Source organism: Rhipicephalus microplus, chromosome 1 (assembly GCF_043290135.1).
Source record: "Rhipicephalus microplus isolate Deutch F79 chromosome 1, USDA_Rmic, whole genome shotgun sequence".
Lineage (NCBI taxonomy): Eukaryota > Metazoa > Arthropoda > Arachnida > Ixodida > Ixodidae > Rhipicephalus > Rhipicephalus microplus.
The window spans coordinates 228,306,012-228,325,313 of NC_134700.1; the positions used below are offsets into that span (position 1 = coordinate 228,306,012).

Sequence of the window (19,302 nt, forward strand, 5' to 3'; positions counted from 1 at the left end):
CACTTTCAATGTGCTTTTGAGTGCTCCTGTTCTTATACCGGAATTCATTGATGATTGATATGTGTGGTTTAACGCCCCAAAACCGCCATATGATTATGAGAGACGCTGTAGTGAAGGGCTTCGGAAATTTCGACCACCTGGGGTTCTTTGCACCCAAATCTCAGCACACGGGCCTACAGCATTTTCCAAATGGAATTCACCACGTTAAGACGGCTGACTGCGACGCATAATGCCTGACTTCTTTTGCGTCTCAAGCCCCTCGTTATTTATTTATTTTGCTTCCATTGAGATTTTTCGCTCATGGACAACGCCGCCGAAGCCGAGCTTGGAATATCTGCGACACTGGCTTGTAATGCTAATGTGTTAACTATAATCTGCAAACAAATATTATAAAGTCTTTTGACTTTAATGCATCTAGTTGCCATCGCCATCTAACCATGCGGCACCTGATCTTGATCATGGTTGTAGCGACGCCCCCCTAAACAAAATCCGTGCTACGCGCCCTCACCGTGCTTCTGGTTACACAGCAGGCGACCATGTTGTTTTAGTAGCATATAAAGTGCACTATACGCGGACGCCGTATCGGCAGTTTTAATCATCGAAGTTTTTCCCTGGTCCTGTGCCATGGCGCGGGCGCGCATCGAAGCGTAGCGACGCATGCGCACACGGACACGCTGGAGCTGCTTTACGTCGTCGGCTTCATCGCTTGAGCGTGCTATTCCGTAGTAGCCAAGCGCCAATCTCGCTTGTCAGTAGTACAGCAAGAGCACCGCGATCGTGTGCGCTTGCGCCACTTCTATTCGATGCGCGGCCGTGCCGGCTGTACTGGCGCTGCTACGCAAAGCCGTGTTTACCACCAACAGTGTGATCACCGCTGTACACGTTCAAACGCAGTGCCGCTTCAATGCTACGCCATGCTGTACCTCGATTTTAAACGACAGCAATGGTTCGCTTATCGTAGCCTGCAGCAAAACTTTTTACTGCTCAGCACAACAGTTCCACATGTGCTCCCCCCAAATCGGCGTGAGAGTACTGAAGTTGTTGCTTGCGAACGGACAGTCGTGAGATGAGATACCCGGACGACGAAGACCATAGACTGGACAACTGCCCACACTTCATCGTGGAGTTCGTGACGAACACTTCCTACCAAATGTACCTTTTTTCTGCACCGTGGAATCAAGTATCCGGTAAGTAGGCGCACTTCTCTTTACTCTGCTTGTGTATCTGGCAGTAGCTTCAGAGATTCGATGTAGCGCAGCAATGACTGGACCACTGTACTTTGTGGAGGATGTAGCACCCGGCCGTGTTGACACAGCTGTCACTCGTCGTCGATTAGTGTTAGCTCGCGCTATTGCGCTTGGGACTATTGACGAAAAGACGGCAAACAGTGAAATTAAAAGCGTGTGACAATGATGAATTCATAACCCTTTGCAGCAGAATTACGTTTGATATGTGACCTCTCATTGTTATACTCGCCTATTTTTTCAAAGAAGTTCGTAAATGTCGGCCCGAAGTATACAGTAGGAAGGGTGTTCGTCTACTGACCTGAAAGTCGCGTGTTCGAACCTGGCCGCGGCGGTCGCATTTCTACAAGACGTACTCAGATTTCCGGAGCCCTCCATGGGCTACAGCGTGCTTCATAATCAGATCGTGGTTTTGGCTCGTGAAATCCCTGATTTTATTACAATTACTATTATGTTTAGCGAGAATGTCGTAGTGCAGTATAAACGGAAAGTGTCAGGGGACGTATAAATAGCAGCAAAATTGTGCCACGTCGTAGAGGTGCAGTTCATACAGCACTAAAAAAAAAAAAGGCCCAGTATCTGCATTTAATCTGTAAATTTCGTGGAATGACGATCGTCTTGCGTGTGGATAAAGTGAACAAGACACCTGTTTGATGTTCTGCGCAAGAAAATCGGTGAATGGTATTCTGGAGGCGCTGCGTTAGAGTGCCTCGAGCCTGCAGCGGAGGCGAACAAGCGCATCAAGTCACGCGTCACACGTGAGACATGAGAGCCATCTGGCAGTTTTTTTAGAAAACAAAGCGCGTGGCTCTGAGACGGGTGTGCGCGCCCATGCATCTCACAGCTTTACGCTAAGGTGCAGAACGCAAAACGACGGGTAGGTGCCACCACCGTCTCGTCTTAGCAAAGCGTTGGAAACACTCGCCTTTCCGTGCAAGCGTTGCATGGTCAGCGCAGCGTGATAAGTGCTACGGTCCTTAAAATTACCTATGTATGCTTTTTCCAGTAAAAGACGCACATGCAGAATATATACGTGTTGTTATGGTGCCCCAGACATGCGCAATAACTGCTTTCTAATTGACAATTACACAAGCATGAACGCTCAACCTTGAGCAACATTGGTGGGCGCTGCGGATGGGGTCGGCCGTTTCAAGTACACGATACCGTTAAGAGTGGACAAACTGACAAATGTACAGACAGACCAAAACTTTTGCGTCGAAGGTACCCAAGAAAGGCTATCTTCTTTAAAAAGCGAGTTTCGCAAGCCATCTGTCCCGCGTGTCACCTTCCTTTAACATAATAAACGAAAGAGAGGTGCTTAACTTGAGTGGCCGGCACTTACACTTGCATGCTTGTTGCGGCCACGCCCCGTTTACGCCTATACATTTAAATGCCCTGGAAAAAGCTGTTCAAGGCAACGTTCTCGATTCCCTAACACCCAGAGTATACTTTTTGCGCGTGCACAACAATTGCACAACCTGAACACCTCGATCTCAAAATTTTAGTGAAAGTGGTACTTCAGGAAATTGAACTGAACCTGGTGATATGCACTGCATGTAACTACAAACAGATGAAGATCACGCGTGCGCCTCTGCAGCAGCTTCTAGTATACGGTGTGCTTTGTATATAATCTTATCGTGGTTTTAGAGCGCAGAAAGCCGAAATTTCATCCTTTCTAAAGCTTTTGGGTCCATAAGTAAAGCAACTGATAACGACATGACCATGAGGCTTGATTTTACATGTATGACAGTGAGGCGCGCGTGGCTTTGTAATGATAAGGTCCATGGATGAATCTAGGGACATTATGTAGTGGTTGCGGCTGCGCAGAAAAGGACGCGTTGCGTGTGGTAACCATTCATTTGGTCTTAGTTACGGCGTTACAACTTTACGCATTGCACCTTCAGCGTCTTTTGGCGCTACAAGAAATAACAACAGAAGTCTGACAGGTACCTGATAAAAGCGCACAATTTCGTCAGGCGCATTTTGCAGGCGATTGTATATTGGCGAAAATCGCCTCTGCTTTGCTGTCGTGTAACTTGTTTTCGAAAGAAGCACAATGGTTTTGAGCCGTACCCTATACCTTCACGACTGAGAACTACTCAATGTACAAGTTATAGAAATTTACTGGAGACACCACATAAGTAAATCCACGGATCTTCTTGAAAATTTTAATAATAATGGTAGACTATTGTCATTTGGAAAAATGACCATAGGTAGCGCTCTGATATCAAACAGCACCTTGAAAAAAATTCTGAAAAAAAAGGCAAATCTCACGTGCAGTGGGAATCGATGATATGCGAAGCACGAAACAGGAAGGTTGATATGTCACTCTAAAATCGATTGATTGATATGTGGGGTTTAACGTCCCAAAAACACTCGCCGTAGTGAAGGGCTCCGATGTCACTCTAAAATCACCGCAACGTTATGAGGTGGAGGTAAATTATGCCGTACACTACTTCCATGTCATGATTATCATGTTTGGATGTGTCGTTTACCTTCGTAAACTATTCACGTCATGTGATGCCAAATTTAGTATATGTGAACCTAGCGAAACGCCCACGAGCACTCTATGAACGTGAAATGTTGCCATGTTCTTAAATGACACGCGTGTTAGGATTATCATGTTTGCACCAGTCATATACCTTCGTCATCAATTGACGTCACGTAACACCGAATTCGGTATATTTGGACCTAGCGAAACGGCCGCGAGTGCATCATGAAGGGTCCAATATACTCCAACGTAACGTTGACGCACGCGTACGCTGAACTCAGCGACGCTAAACGTTAGCAAAACGTGAGAACTCTATACACCTTTTCACAGGAAGAAAAAAAAAACACCACCATGATGGGCTGTGCGCGGGAGTACAAAGGCTAAGGGCGCAGCGTTGCCAGTGCATTTTCGAGGGGACGCACCAATTTGCACAGCCCAAGGAGGGCTATGGCGGCGCCCAGAGAGGCGTTTATGAAAAGGTGAATAGACTGACGCCAAACGCGACCAGCGTCCGCCGGCACGGCCCGATGCCAACTGGCGCGAAAAGCGACATGCTGCATTTCACACCCACTACGTTACCCAGACAGCACTGCGTCTCCCTCTTTTCGTGACGGAGGGACGCTGGATGCTATTCTAAGTGGTGTTGGGGGAGCCTGCTGTGGGTGAGGGAGAAAGTGAGGTCAGCGCGCACCCGCGAAAGAAGCTTGTGAGAGGAGTGTGACGTGACCTATACTTGGCATCGCTCCAACACCTGCGGCGAAGGGAACGCGTTGTGGTGCGTTCGTACGGACGCACGTACGTATGGCGTTACAACGTGAGTACCTAACATCCAAAGGCTTTGCAATGGCTTAGCTCGGCTATGCCAGGATATACATAGTGTGAGCTACAGACGTACGGATGGACGGGCGGGCTTGTGAGAGAGCCCACGCGAGTCAAGCGCCAGCCCACCAGCGACACGTCAGTGGTGGGCTGGCGAGCTTCCAGGGCTGCTCCGGCGCGCCAGCAACGCGCCGTGCGACGCCTAGCGCTTGCTCAGAACTGCTAACCGAAAGCCTCGCGAAACTGTTCAATCTCGGCCAATGTAGCTTACGCTACAATAATTGTTCCAGGATCTTCCGGGGAGTGATGGAGAGGGCAGGGGGGGGGGGGGTGTAGGTAGAAGTTCTTGAGAAACCTTCCACCACTTGCAGTGGCACGGTGCTGGTGCTCCAAACATTCGCACCGCCACGCTGGCTGCGCTACTTAAGGCAGGTTATGCGAAACCTTGTGCACCAGGATGCATGCCATTACCCACGCCTTTTTCAGGAACGAATCTCCCTAAGGTCGAGATTGTCCGTTGGCGTGCGCCGTAGCGGCCGCTCACTACGTCGATGACGGTGATGCTGGTGACGATGAAAAACAAGTGCGTTCCAGACCACACATTCTCTTTCTGCCACAACGGCACAACGCATGCAAGGTACCGAATACACGCCATGTTGACGACGCTGATGATGATGATCAGGCTGCGACTGGCTTGTGAAGTAGATGCCGTCTATATGCTCTGCGATGCATTTCATATGGCTGGAAACAGCCAGCCACCAGGGGATGGTGCCCGCACCTCGTCATTGCCAACTTCAGGCTAGATCCGAATCCGATAACACAAAACAGTAATAATTGAAGCAAAACGCAATTTACAACTTGACAGAACATACCAGTTGTGAGAAATAAGCATTGCATATAACCTCACACCACTTGACACTCATTTACATGCATGAGTGGTCAATCTCGCAAAGGGATTTACGGTAGAACCGAATGGTCCCACATCTTCGCCCACTCATCATTAATAACTTCGTGAATATGCTGTGTTTTTTATAGAAAAAAAAAACACGACAATGTTTCGATAGCTCCGCCTTTTTATTGCGTTTGAGCAAGCGGAGCTGCAGCTGGTGTAGGAGCTGTTGCAGTTGTTGTTGAGCGTGGAGATCTTCCTTGAGAGTCGTACAAGCGGTGTGCGATTCGCCCCGAGGTCTTACCCGATGGCACAACAATGGGGTTGGTTGTACTGGCATACCTGTAACCAAATAACATGGAGGGCATGAGTTCTCTGTATAATAGTATGAATATTTAATGAAACATGCTGCACTATAGTGCCTATTATACAACCGATAAATCAATTCTGTACTTTCTGGTCCTTCGAACAGTGCCGCAGTCCTTTTCTAACACAATGCAAAGAGAATGTTTTGTGCAGTGTGCTTGTTTATATACTTCAAAGCGAGAATATCAAACATCTGAGAAGTTTCGTGTGTATTTGTTGTAGAACGTAATTTTTTGTGCAAACAAAAATTTAGTTCCATATCTGGCAAAATGTTTTGTTTGAGGGCTATCTACTCGGTAACCTTATAATGCGATCCTTTGACATACTAGTGCATGGCTTGTAGAATGTTAACTACTTTTCACATAATGCGACGACTAAAATAACAGAAGGCACAGAAGTAAGAAACACTATAGTATCCACCATTCCTCTGATGAAAACGATGTCAGAGCTTCTGCTCTTGTGGTGTTTGAATGTGGAACTTGTCTTCTCTTGTCAAACCGTGGTCCTGCGTCCTGTTCTTTCCGCGTTGCGACACTAGACCCTGTGCTCCATTCTATACGTTCGACGCATCGCTCTGTAAAAAAAGCTGAAAGATTATGGGTTACTGAACAATGACCTTCCACCTTGTTCTCGCTCTTAGAACGCCTGCGGGGGTGCGAATATATATGTAAGCCGTTTCATGAGTACAAAGAGAAGGACGTCGCTCGTCCATTACTCCGCTTATTTGGCGAACCACTCGTATGCGCTTTATAATCTAAGTGTTCATGCATGCGTTTAACATCTTATATCGTTGTTTGTCAACTGGCCCAGTCGGCGCGGATATACAGTAATAGAGGGCATAATCGCGCGGATATACAGTAATAGAGGACATAGTGTATACGCACCGTTTGGCTGCGCAGCAGATGTTGGAACGGCTGTGTTTGACCTGGCGGCAGCAGTCCGAGGAGGATCACTTTCTGCCGAAGCGCATGTGTCCGTAGTCGTCGGATCGTCCGAACCTCATATGACCGTAGTCGTCCTCCTGCCGCTTGGCGAACCCAGAGGCGAGCAGGACAGGGTCGATCATGTCGGCGGTGTCCAGGTCGGCTGTGTTTCGACTGTCCGTGTCGCCCGCTGACGCGGCGGCTGCTGCGGCCGCCGGTAGCATGCTCTTCAGCCAGCGGCCCACGTTGATCCGGTGGCGCTGCTGCTGCTGTTGCTGCTGTTGCGAGGAGACCTGGTTGGACGCCGAGTAGCCCAGCGCTGAACTCGCTGCGGCAATGATGGCCACCAGAACGAACAGGAGGAAGCGGGCGGAGAATTGCATGGTGCTCGACACTGGAGGGACTGATAGGGCGATGATGGTCCGCGATTGTCTGCGAGAGGCAAGATGTCTCATTTTGAGAAACCTATTACTGTGTAACTGGTTGCTTGTGACAGCAGAAGTTCGAAGAGACACCGCAAAAGTGAACAGTGAACTTTGCCTGGTGGTAAGAAAATTGGACATGCCGGAAATATTTATGTTGAGAAACTGGTTGAACGTAATTGACTACTTGTCTAAGTTGAAGCTCGAAGGGACACAACAAAAGGAAACTGCGAACCTTGAGGAAGCCTTTCATGGTTTGGACGATTTTATGTAAACGCATTCAGCCGGTAAAGCAAGTGCTATAAGCCACTTACGGACTATTTAAGCTTTATGCGTCAAGTGTGTAATTTATTACAATACTTAAGGCGTGCGAATGGCTACAGATCAGAGCAGCGCAGCCGAACGCGTTTTATTTTTCTGGCTTCCTTCATACGTAAGATTGTTCCATTCAGCGTTTCACTGGCGACTGACCTGATTGGTTCCTATACTGGGATGTTCCCGTGATACAAGCAGTGGCTCTAGGCCAACTACAAACACATTCCTGAATCTATTTCATCTGAAAAGAATATTTCCCGACGTATAAAAAGAAGATGCATGTAAGATATGCAATGAGGAAACTGCTACACTCAAACATGTGCACATACTATAAGAATACTATGTTCAACACACTAACAGTTGAACTCCGAGCTTTGGCGAACCTGGGACTGAGGTAAGCCACCACTGGACCCTCTAGACTCGCGTTATCCGTACTTCTTACAGTAAATATATTAATAAATGTCTTTCGCGACGACCACCTGCGCAGATACGACCTACGCAACCAACTCTGGGCCGTACAGCAGGCCAGCAATAGAGCTAAGACAAGACCTTGACGTCCCATCGGAGAGAAGGGTCTGAGCCTGGGTCACTTAGAACACTGCAGGACAACCTAATAAAGTTACAATCAACTAATAAATTAGTGTTGTGTGGAGAGAGCGGCTTAGAGAGAGGTATGAGAGGGAAAGAAAGAGAGGTTAACCGGAACTGAGACAATTGGCTGGTCAGAGCATTGTGAATGTAACACATCTATTCTGCAGTATTTTGCAGTATTAGCGCGATCAGCGAGCCTGGAAGAACATCGTGGGTGCAGCACACGCATTCTACTATAGTGTATGTACGTGCGTAACCACTCGAACGAGCTCTGGGACTTAAACGAAGTTGCGCACTGTCATCTATCGACCTGAAGTGAATGAGAAAGGCTATATATATGTATATTGGTTGGTTCAGTGCTACAATGCGATGGAAACGTAACTTTGACCATTAAGGTGGCGGTCCCACTCCAGTGGCAAGAGCTCGACATTTTAGTCGTTGTTTACTGGCTCACTGTGCTTGCTCTGCTCAATGGAAGAATATGAGTTCTATTGCATTAGAAAGTTTACGTTCTCCGCTTTCTAATGACAACTAGTATTTTCGCCTAGTCTGGAGTGTTATTTCATGGCAATTAAAACAGTGTGAGCAAAAAACAGCGTTTTTGCTGTACAAGCCTCCGTTGTACTGCCAGTGCAGCAAAACTGTCCAACATAACGAAATGAAATTTGCTGAGCCTTTTAACGAAGCGTTATGCAAGGTTTCTATGAAGAGATATTGCCAGTAAAGCAATTAGAAATTGATGCACGCTCTAATAAAAATGGGCAAAAGAAAGAAAGTTTATGAGTAAATAACTTTTTTTTCTATTTTGTGCAGAACAACAATATTGGATGGGTTTCCAGGCTACAATGTAAATTATGTGTACGCGAAGTTGTTTTGTGTTCTGATGAACAGTTCTTGAATTATTACTCCTTCAATACGGCAATTTATGGCGCTACTTGGTCAGGCATTACCGACGAAAGGACAACACTATCCAAGCTGAAACTCTGAAATCTTCAATAATAAATCAGCAAGCCTTTCCCTAGGTTTCTATGAAGAGAAAATTGTCGTAAGTTAATTAGAAAATTTGTAGGACAGCAGTGAATTTAGCTCATTTTTCTGCTTGCCAGGTTCGTGCAAATTTCCTTTTTTTGTCTTTTGTAGGCTAATTCACAACAAGTAATGCACATTAGCAGGACCATGTAGTGTCTTGTAATCACCAGTACTCACTAACTTTACGAAGCGGTGCTTGAAACAAAAGATTTTTCAAAAATAATAAAGCTCGCAAACACTTTTTGACGGTGGCGCCATCTGTCAAAAAAAAAAAAAACATCACGTTGTTTCACGTCAGTTCTGACGTTCGTCAAAAGTGGCGCTTCTAAACATAACTAAGCCGCCAAAACACGGATGGACTTCTTCAGACTTCAGTGGCTAAATCCTGCTGAAAAAGAAAGAAAGAGAAGGAGAGAGAGAAAGGAAGAAGGGAATAAAGCGTGTTGCACTGTACATCAGGAATGCATAGCCAGCAGGTTAGGCTATTGTGCCAAAGATTCCAGGAATTGCTTGGTTGCTCGCCTTTGTACTCAGGTGACTGTAGAAGCGTTTTTGAAGGACACAAAGAACTGGACCTTGCCTCCCCATATTTGTGAACCGTAGAACATTATCTGAAGCGCGCATTCCCATCGCAGGGAGGTGACGAGTGTCTGGCAGTGTATGTGTGTTTGAATATTTCACGTGAAATTTTGGTGATCTGTGACGTCATAAGGTGACGTCAACCAACGATTTTTTTTGTAGCACTCACGTAGATGGCGACGGGCACTTTTCGCGCTAGATGAGGCCTCTAAACTTTCCCAACCATGTGTACTGTGCTGTTTATTTTGTAGGGGAGCGCGAATATTAACTTTTCACATTGAATCGAATACTGCCAAAGGCAAATCAACTTAATTAAATACCTCCTTTTTCGATTAGAAATCTAATCGAATATGGTATTATTAGAGTTCTTGTTCAAGGTTCGCTCTAAGTTCATTTCCATAAAAGTTATTTCCGAAGCACACCAGGAAAGTGCTGCTGTTTGCGTGATAGTTGTATGAGTGGAGTATACTTGGGGAAGCAACCTAACAAATAGACATGGTCACATGGCCGATTGACAGATAGCTCTAAAGTGTTGAAATAAACCCATACAGTAAATAATTTATATATACGCATATACGTATCTTCATTATTTCACTGAGTGACAATCACTTATCTACAAAGTATACAGTCACATGTAAGCAGTGTTCTTTGAGTTGCATTGCTTGCTTCACGTGTTCGCTTGTGAATAAAACAATTTAGTTGCTTAGGCGGTGGTTGCAAATGAAGCACGGCTTTCTGTTTTACGTGGGACGCACTTGTGCTAAGCGATACACAATAAAGGGGTGCATTATACAAGCATCGATATATGACTACTACGAATACTAATGTGAAAAAACGGAACTGCGACTGTTGTGAATTTATCTGAACTAGATGATAAAAACTGTATCCTTCTCAAGTATACAAGCACATGGACGAAAGGATGGGAAATTCCGCTCGATGCTGAAGTCTATTCGGCACCTGCAGCCTTCTCCAGTCTGTGAGAAAGGGATAAGCTGAAAAGGCTACCGGGATTCCTGGGAGTGTAGGATTCTAGAGAAGGATCGAATTCGCGAACAAAACCCGTTCTTGAGAGTGGGAACAGTGTCGGCGGGGGTGTCACTATTCTCACCTCTTTCAAACTGGAGACACAAATCCATTTACAAATCAGACGAAACGAATTGTCTCCCTCTCCATCCATATATCTATTAGTGTTTGTGCTCCAATCGGGACTTCCCTTCTGTCGTTCATGCATACAAAATCACCATTTTTGGCTCACTGCAAGGCACGGAAAAGGGGCTTTGTGTAATGATAGCCAGGAAGTAGTGGAAAGGAGCTTCCTGGGTAGCTTCTGAATGTAGCGACATAAGTATCAAGCGGACCATGCGCGACACCCACACTACATTCACAGTCGAACCAAAGCTGCTGACAGTGGAGAAATCTATAATTACTATGCACGTGCAGAACGCGACCCAACACTGCCGGTATTCAGGGCCACTGAAGAACTTCCTCGAGAACTACTCTTTTTCTACTCTTTTTCTTTCTACTCTTTTTTAGCGAGGAAGAGAAAGAGTCGGTTCAGAAACCAAACCATTATTTGCAGCAACCCTTGCGGCAGCGCGGTTCAGCGCCGTTCTATTGTAAATAGTTATACGTTACCAGGAGAGAGAGAGGCACCTCTTTTCCGGACAGTTGCACGGGAGTACAAAGGCTCTCGGGTCCGTGCCTTTTTTTGTTGCTGTTGTTGTTATTGGGGAGCGGGGGGGGGGGGGGAGGGCGTCACGCACATTTGAAACGTTTCAAAGGAGATATGGGAGCAGCGGCACCCCCGAAAAGAATGGATTAGTTCCAGCAGGAACAGGCTTTTCGCCACTGCATGCTAGGACGGCGGAGAGTGCATTTTCCTCCCTTTTTTCCAAACGTGACTTAGTGGCGTCTTCTGGTGGCTCAAGCAGAAACTACTCGCAAGATGGCGACGGTGGTACCGTCACCTTAATGACGAAATGAAGAAGGAGGTCTGCCGTAGTTATTGTTAGTGAAGATAGAAGCACGCACTCAAAACGGAGTAACGAAGAATCACGAATCTTCGCCAGAGTGACAACTTTGGACTACTTTAGTATATGTGATACCGCTGTAGTGAATATTTACATCTTTTTCTCTTGGATTTCATATTTTCGCTCTTGAGTAACATTTTTAAAATGAGCGGTGCCATAAAAAATATACTATATTCTATTCTTCGCCTCATAGGCATTCCAGGTGACGTGATTTCACAAGAAGAACGTTTAATATCTATAGCTGCACTGGAATAGGTGTCAGTTTTTTCGCCGATGCCTGTGGTTTACAAACATCAAACCTGCTTCTGCACGCCGATTGGGTGAAGCAGTCGAGGAAAACGACGTGGGATTTCGCACTTTACAAACATGTAAGGGCGCCCCATTCCACGGCAGATCGCGATCAGGGTACGTACCACTGTAGTAGAGTGTTAGCCTTGAATCTAATCCGTGCGGCTCCTACAGAAGATCAATGGTATAAATGAAAACCAAGTGCGTGAAAACCAAGTCCTATATATACATGAAAAAATCAGTAAACAAGCGCTGTGTGCTCAAGAGCACTACGCCTGTTTACAAATTTTTTCGTCGAAGACCTTCCTACCGTTTTTTTTTTGATTTCCTAATTATACAGCCATTCTATCGTATATAGTCTTTAGCGTGCTCTGCATTTGAGCTTGCAGTATACAAGCAACACAGACGCACTTCATGCACTCTAGCGACGCGCTGCTGCTGTGGTCATGTATGGCGTTTCTGGTTCTGTTGCATGAACACCACTGCATGCGCTACTGCATGGTCATCGGAGTAGGTCTAAGCCTCATCTATATTCCGAACAACGGTGGTATTGATTGATTTGTGGGGTTTAACGTCCCAAAACCACCATATGATTATGAGAGACGCCGTAGTGGAGGGCTCCGGAAATTTTGACCACCTGGGGTTCTTTAACGTGCACCCAAATCTGAGCACACGGGCCTCGACATTTCCGCCTCCATCGGAAATGCAGCCGCCGCAGCCGGGATTTGAACCCGCGACCTGCGGGTCAGCAGCCGAGTACCTTAGCCACTAGACCACCGCGGCGGGGCACAACGGTGGTATACGTGTACCAGGGTTGCCGCAGGGTAAATCTGTAAATTAGCAAAAAAAATCAAGCTAAAATAAGCCACATGTAGCCATGCCATTTAATACTAATGCTAAAGTTTCTAGAAAAAAAAAGTGATTATACGTTATGGAGTTTTCCCATTCAACAGTAAATATGGTTTTAGTCAAATACGGAGTATAACGAGTACAATATTTTTTTCCCATTTGCGCCTTCGCTAAGACACTGGTAAGCTGCAAATGAAGTAGTGGTTTATAATTTGAGTGCGCCTGCATACAGTTAGTCCACAATAGAGTTCTTGCAAAATAAATATCCAGCCAGCAACTCAGCAAAAACATGTACGTTGAGGCTATATTTTCTTGAAGTCTTAAAATGAAATTGCTTCGAAGTTACAAATATACCAGTCCAGCTTCAAGTACCAAAATATGAAGGAATATGAAAAGCCTTTAGCTTCATTTTGTTGCGGATACCACTCTGACACGCTGTGGTTCAGCATTCCATCCGACGTCAGCTGCATGCCATATCTACCAACGTTTATAAAACGAAAGTTTGAAAACTCGGCTCTGTTGTATGGCTCCGTTCCAAGGGGAGGCGGCCAGTGGCGCCGTAGTCGCGTCAGGCTTCACCGAGCTTTACCACTAGCCACTATAACGATACGGTCGCTCATGCGGCTGGTATATATTGAAGTACCGGATCAGACGAGTCACTATATACGTTGTTTGACGAATAGAGTCCGCATTATGTAATGTGCAGCATAGGAGATAACACTTGCCGACATATTTTGTGCGAGCTGCAACGAATGAGAGCAGCACTCTTGGGATTAGCATGATCAGGCGGGATAGGATGCTGCCAAACGAATCTCGAGTTAATAAACGAATAAACTGCAGATGTGCTGCTTGCAAGACCAGTTCTTCATCCTGAACTTGAGAAACCCGTGAATAGTGGTGCGAACATTACGTTAGGGCAAACTTGATGTTTCATCTTTTTTCTTTCTTGTGCTTTGCCGAGAGCAACGTGTTGGTTGTTTTGGTCGTTTGAGGTCAATGTGATTTTCAAGTACATGCGCCAGTTGTTCGTCAAGTGTCATGTTGCGATTTCTTCCATCGTGTATCGTTAATCTGCAAGTAATGATAGCCAGAATCGAAATGGCTTGTTTTCCCCGAAAGTCTTGATTGTTGCATGTGCATACATGCTTAAGTAACCCGCAAACGTTCCGTCTATTAAACACGAGACTTGTGCGCATTTTCTGCCATGCACATTTGTGCTCAATAAATGCCACTTCAATTTGAAATAAACTATTTTACAATAATCTTCCACTGATTCCGAAGCACCGAGTTGAGGAAGGCTGATTTATTGACAGTATAGGGGCTTGGACATAAGGTTGATTGCCGGGGGAGTGGGTTGAGCGAATAACGAACCATTTGCTGCTATGGCCATGGACGTGTAGTCAAGATACCTGTTATGGAGTTGTTGCGGGGAATGGTTACTTATTGGTCAATGGGGTTTAACGTCCCAAGGCCACCCAGGCTATGAGAGACGCCGTAGTGGAGGGCTAGGGACAATTTAGTCCCATAACCTGGGGTGGCTTAACGTGCAGCGGAATCACGAAAGTATGCGGGCACTCAGCATTTTGTTTTATATCGAAACCCAAGGCCGCGACCAGAATTGAACTTGTCTTTTCGTTCATCAGCCGAACAGTTTTATCCGCCAGGAGCATAGCCAGCATTTTTTACGGAAGAGGGAGAGAGCGTTAATCATAACTTATGTACGACCAAGCGTGTGTTTGTATTGGTGCGTGTATATATGCACATGCAAAACTGAAAAAACAAATTTGAAGCATCTGACCCCCCCCCCCCCCCGCCCCCTTTTTTTTAATGGCTGTGTCATTGATTGATTGGTATGTGGGGTTTAATGTCCCAAAACCGCCGTATAATCACGAGAGACGCCGTAGTGGAGGGCTTCGGAAATTTCGACCACCTGGGGTTCTTTAACGTGCACCGAAAGCTGAGCACACGGGCCTACAACATTTCCGCCTCCATTGGAAATGCAGCCGCCGCAGCGGGTATTCGATCCCGCGACCTGCGGGTCAGTAGCCGAGTACCTTAGCCGCTAGACCACCACGGCGGGGTGGCTGTGCCATTGTCAATCACTGCTATCGCAGAGACTTCACCGAAGAGAAAGGTGAAAAACCTTGGGTCATAACGAAGAATTTGCTTTGTATACGATGCAGTTAAGCATAATATAAGAAGGGGAAAAAAAATCAGAGAGTTGTTTGAAATGGCGTCGTTTCAAAACAGTAAAAAGATAAGCTGGAACATATTATTGCAATTTTATTGTTTAAAGTTTTAAAAAGACCTAAAATGTTTAATAGGGGAAACAGCAAGTGATTCAAAACTTGAAAATGATTTTGAGGATCGATTAAACCATGTGCAACATTCGACACTAAGTGTGATCGCGTGAGCTGAGAGCAGAATCGTACTACATGCATGTCAATTTCCGATCTCAGATAGGTGGCGCCTGTTTGAACGTTGGTCATCGAGCACCGGTGGTTCGTTTGCGCAACCCGTACGAGTGAGTCAGTAATGACCGAAATATTTGATCCCGAACGCGCTTTTCACATTTACTCGAGTGTCGCATGAATAACTTTCCGTATGACGTGCTTGCGAGACTGAAATTCTACAAGTCCGCCCTACAATTACGGTGGATTCTACAATGCTTTACTTATCCTCCATGGTGTATCAGTGGCTACGGTTTTGTGACGCTGACACGAAGGTCGTGGGGTCGATCCCGGCCGCTCCGGTGGCACTCGTTTGAGGCGAAATGGTTAAGCTCCGTGTGTTGGGCAATGTTAGTGAAGGCCGACATTTCCAGAGCCCTTTTTTGGTATGTCAAACCTCGGTTATTGTTATTACATTTATTTATTTTGCTATGAATTACGACAATTGATTTACAGCAGTGCATAACGGTATTCTTGCCGTTCTCTGGGCGCTTTACGTAAGCAATAATCCGAATTGTGACAACACCTGTACTTAGGCAAGAAAGCTACCAGAAAAGTGACTGCATCAAGAAAAAAAAAAACAGTCAATGTTACTATTCCCTTGAGGGCCTACGACAAAGTTACGCGATGAATTATTTGTTTCCAAATATATACGGGAACCTTTACAGACTCTTCTAGTAATCCGCCAAAAAAAAATAGTTTGAGAAATCAGCTCTTCCGTAGTACTCTTCAATATTGCACTTAGCCATTGAGTAGATGTCTTGACCAATGAGCACGACGCGAGCCCCGTGGTGACAGCCGTGCTCACGCGGTGCCTTCGGTATTTTGCGTATCACAGACCTGATCTGCACACACGTGCAGACCAGGTCTAATATATTGTTGTTGACCGTCTTCCTTTTTAACAAGATTAGCAAAACGATAAACTAAGTAATTTTCACCATTGTATTGATAAGCAATACAATATCTACACGCACAATCGCAGCTGTCTGCCGCCTTCACTCGCGCTTCGCCGTCTGCTATACGTAGAGCATGTTGCTGCAGTAGCGCCACCTGTACCGGAAGTTGGCTTTCGGTTTTTCAGAGTTTGGCTAGTACACTGTAGTTCGTCGGAGGGGGGGGGGGGGGGGGCTTTGTAACTGAAACAAGTTCTATGCCTACATCCACGCGTTTCTGTATAGTAGGGGACTCGTTCGCTGGATTTCGTGCCGACCGGTTGTGCCCTCGCGATCTCCGACGTCAGCGTAGCTATAGCGTAGCTATAGCGTAGCTCTGGCCGACTATGGGCTGGCCCTACGTCATTTCCTGACGCCGATCTTCGACGACAGCGTAGCTCTGACCTACTTAACTTGCCCTACGCCATCTCCTGACGCCGACAAGAGCTCTCGCCAGTGGTGCCCCGTCTTCGGACTCCTGCAACCGTGTCCATCTTTCCTGTCTTCTCCTTACTTCCGTGGTTCGCTGTCCCTGCGCCTCACTCTCTCCTTCCTCTCTCCCTATCTCTTTACCTTTTAATCCTATCCTTTTAATCCCTTCTCTACCCCATCCCTAGGGAGCTACTGTTGATATGTGCTCCCCCTGAGAGACAGTTATGGGGCTCACTTTTCTTTTCACTTATAATCACTTCAGGTGGTGGAACACTTGGGTGCCTCGATGCGCACAAGCCTGTTGGTGAGGAAGGACGCGTGCATGCATAAGCCAACACGGTAGAAAAGCTTGCAAACAATGGTTGTTATGTAAGCTTACCTGCTATTTTAAACTATAAGAAGAAATGATCAGTAAATGTGCTAAAATAGTGGTACAATGTCATAAGGTAGCCATGGCGCGAACCTACAAACTTCGTCGCCAGACAGGGTCGGAAAGTAGCCAATTTGGCGCAAAGTAGCCACCCTGATGTATACCTTATATAGTCATCCATAAATAAGCTGTGCGCGTTTTCGTAGTCTTTAAAGGTACAGTTCCAGAGCTGCACACAACGTAGGATACACCTAAGCCATTAAGCAGTATGTTGGAAGTGCCGTTGATAGGAAGCCACAATGGCACCACCGCGGTGGTCTATAGTCGCTATGATACTCGGCCGCTGACCCGCAGGTCGCAGGATCGAATCCCGGCGGCGGCGGCGGCATTTTCGATGGAGGTGGAAATGTTGTAGGCCCGTGTGCTCAAATTTGGGTGCACGTTAAAGAACCCCAGGTGGTCGAAATTTCCGGAGCCCTCCACTAGGCGTCTCTCATAATCATATGGTGGTTTTGGAACGTTAAAACCCACATCAATCAATCAGGAAGCCATAACGGAAATACTATATATCGTGGTTTTAGCATCACTGACAGGCCTGAGAAGACGCTTTGCAAAATCCTCATTGTTACAGCGCAAGGATTGCCGGCTATACTAATTGCACAAACACTTGCGGCATCGGCAAGCTTGCGTGTCTTTGCGCAAGCTGAACTCCTGAAGGATTATCGTGCATCGTGAGCTGAGTGGCTGATCATTGCGTACGCGCTTTGGTTAGGAGAATAAGGATGGGAATTAATTTGTATAAATGGCTCTGTGGACACTGCAGAACTTTCGCGTTTTTGTTTCTGTGGCTTTGGTATTATTCGTTTCGATATATTTCACTATTTCTGTCGAAACGAGGCCAGTGAGCCAATAAGCGGGAACTGATTGTACTTTGATTATCCCGCGAAAAAGGAATTAAAATCTTTGAGTTTGTTGCTTGGCGCACTTAGCAAAATTAGGGCAGGGAAAGGATGCATAGACCGTACTACATATCCGCATTTACTTTGGAGAGTATCAAAGCCGCTCGAGAATCGCTTTAACCGACTGCGTGGAACAATATTTCTTTCTCTGGAGCTTAATTAGGAACACCGTGAAGGAATGAAGTAATCAGAAAATTTATTATTGGCGTACGTTTTATTTAAGTGCAATTTTCAAAGGAAAATGCCATATAGTCTACGAAAATGGCGATCCGCTTTTCTTGAAGAAACAGACATTGACAGCTGTTGTGGTCGGGGTGCCTAGAGATAAACGTGTGAACTATCTCGCTGCAGAAATATATACAGCGACTTTCGCAACGGTTATGACATGCGTCAAATATCCCACTTTAGCCGCAACGGCTCTTATTGGTTTCGAAGGGACGTAGCTGTACTTCGGGGGCTTCGTTTCGGTCCTCTGTTTTATTGGTAACGGGTGTTTTGTTGTAGAATATATATATATATATATATATATATATATATATATATATATATATATATATATATATATATATATATATATAAATACTATCCATTTCATACCGACCATGCGTGTGCACGAAGTTGCGACGTATTGCAAAAGCTATGGTGGTTAAAGTTGGGGCATGTTTCTACACTTTCTCCTGTATAAATTGAAATAAATTTCTCACACGAGTCCGTTCCAGCGAAGCTGCATTGCATTGTAGCCTCTCTCGTGGCCTTCTGGCGTAGTTTAAACATCCCTTTTTATAAGCGCGTCCGAGATACGATTCTCTGCCGAAGTGTTTAAATGATTGGCGAGATGATGCTCGAAGTATATGTGGAACTCTTCAGCAATCCATCGCTTGCCAGTTTTTATAGGGCTATTAGAGAGCAGCTAAGCAGGACTTAAGGAGGCAAGAATTACTGATGGCAAGAGTATACGTTCCACATACCCATTATATTAAACACGAAATACGCGTTAAAGCTATTATAATCATTATCAGAAAGTGTGCACATATGCGTATAAGATATATTTCGCGTAGGCACCGACGTGAGAGCTGTCATCTTGACGCGCAGCCTATAAGAGAATCAGAAAGCTAAATGAACTCTTGCGGTTATTGCAAACAGCAGCGTGTGCTGCATATCTCTCGCAAGAAAAGATACTCACTCCTGATATTTATGCTCCGAAGGCGCCGAAATTTTTTTTAACAGCTTTGATACACAACACCTCAGAGGTATAATATAGCAATGCTTTCAGTTGGACCGAGATGGTGTGCTAAGTCTGGAAACTTGAAACAATATCGCTAAA

General features: G+C 45.7%; 1 protein-coding gene and 1 long non-coding RNA gene across 4 annotated transcripts in view; one reads left to right on the forward strand and one right to left on the reverse strand.

The window, feature by feature from the left end:
• The first annotated feature begins 646 nt into the window (after positions 1 to 646).
• The window catches only part of LOC142810692 (uncharacterized), a 272,930-nt gene continuing 254,274 nt past the window's right edge, over positions 647 to 19,302 (forward strand). Inside the window, exon 1 of one of the 2 annotated variants that reach the window (XR_012894670.1) lies at positions 647 to 1,187. This is a non-coding gene — a long non-coding RNA (uncharacterized LOC142810692). The remainder of the gene's footprint in view (positions 1,188 to 19,302) is intronic. The other variant, XR_012894669.1, reaches the window with a different exon arrangement.
• The window catches only part of Dsk (Drosulfakinin), a 61,623-nt gene continuing 47,930 nt past the window's right edge, over positions 5,610 to 19,302 (reverse strand). For both annotated transcript variants that reach the window (XM_075891513.1, XM_037412371.2), the window contains exons 2-3: positions 6,694 to 7,164; positions 5,610 to 5,785 (exon numbers count right to left, since the gene is read on the reverse strand). In XM_075891513.1, coding sequence (XP_075747628.1) covers positions 6,759 to 7,164 — 406 coding nt within the window. In that variant the 3' untranslated portion in view covers positions 5,610 to 5,785; positions 6,694 to 6,758. The remainder of the gene's footprint in view (positions 5,786 to 6,693; positions 7,165 to 19,302) is intronic.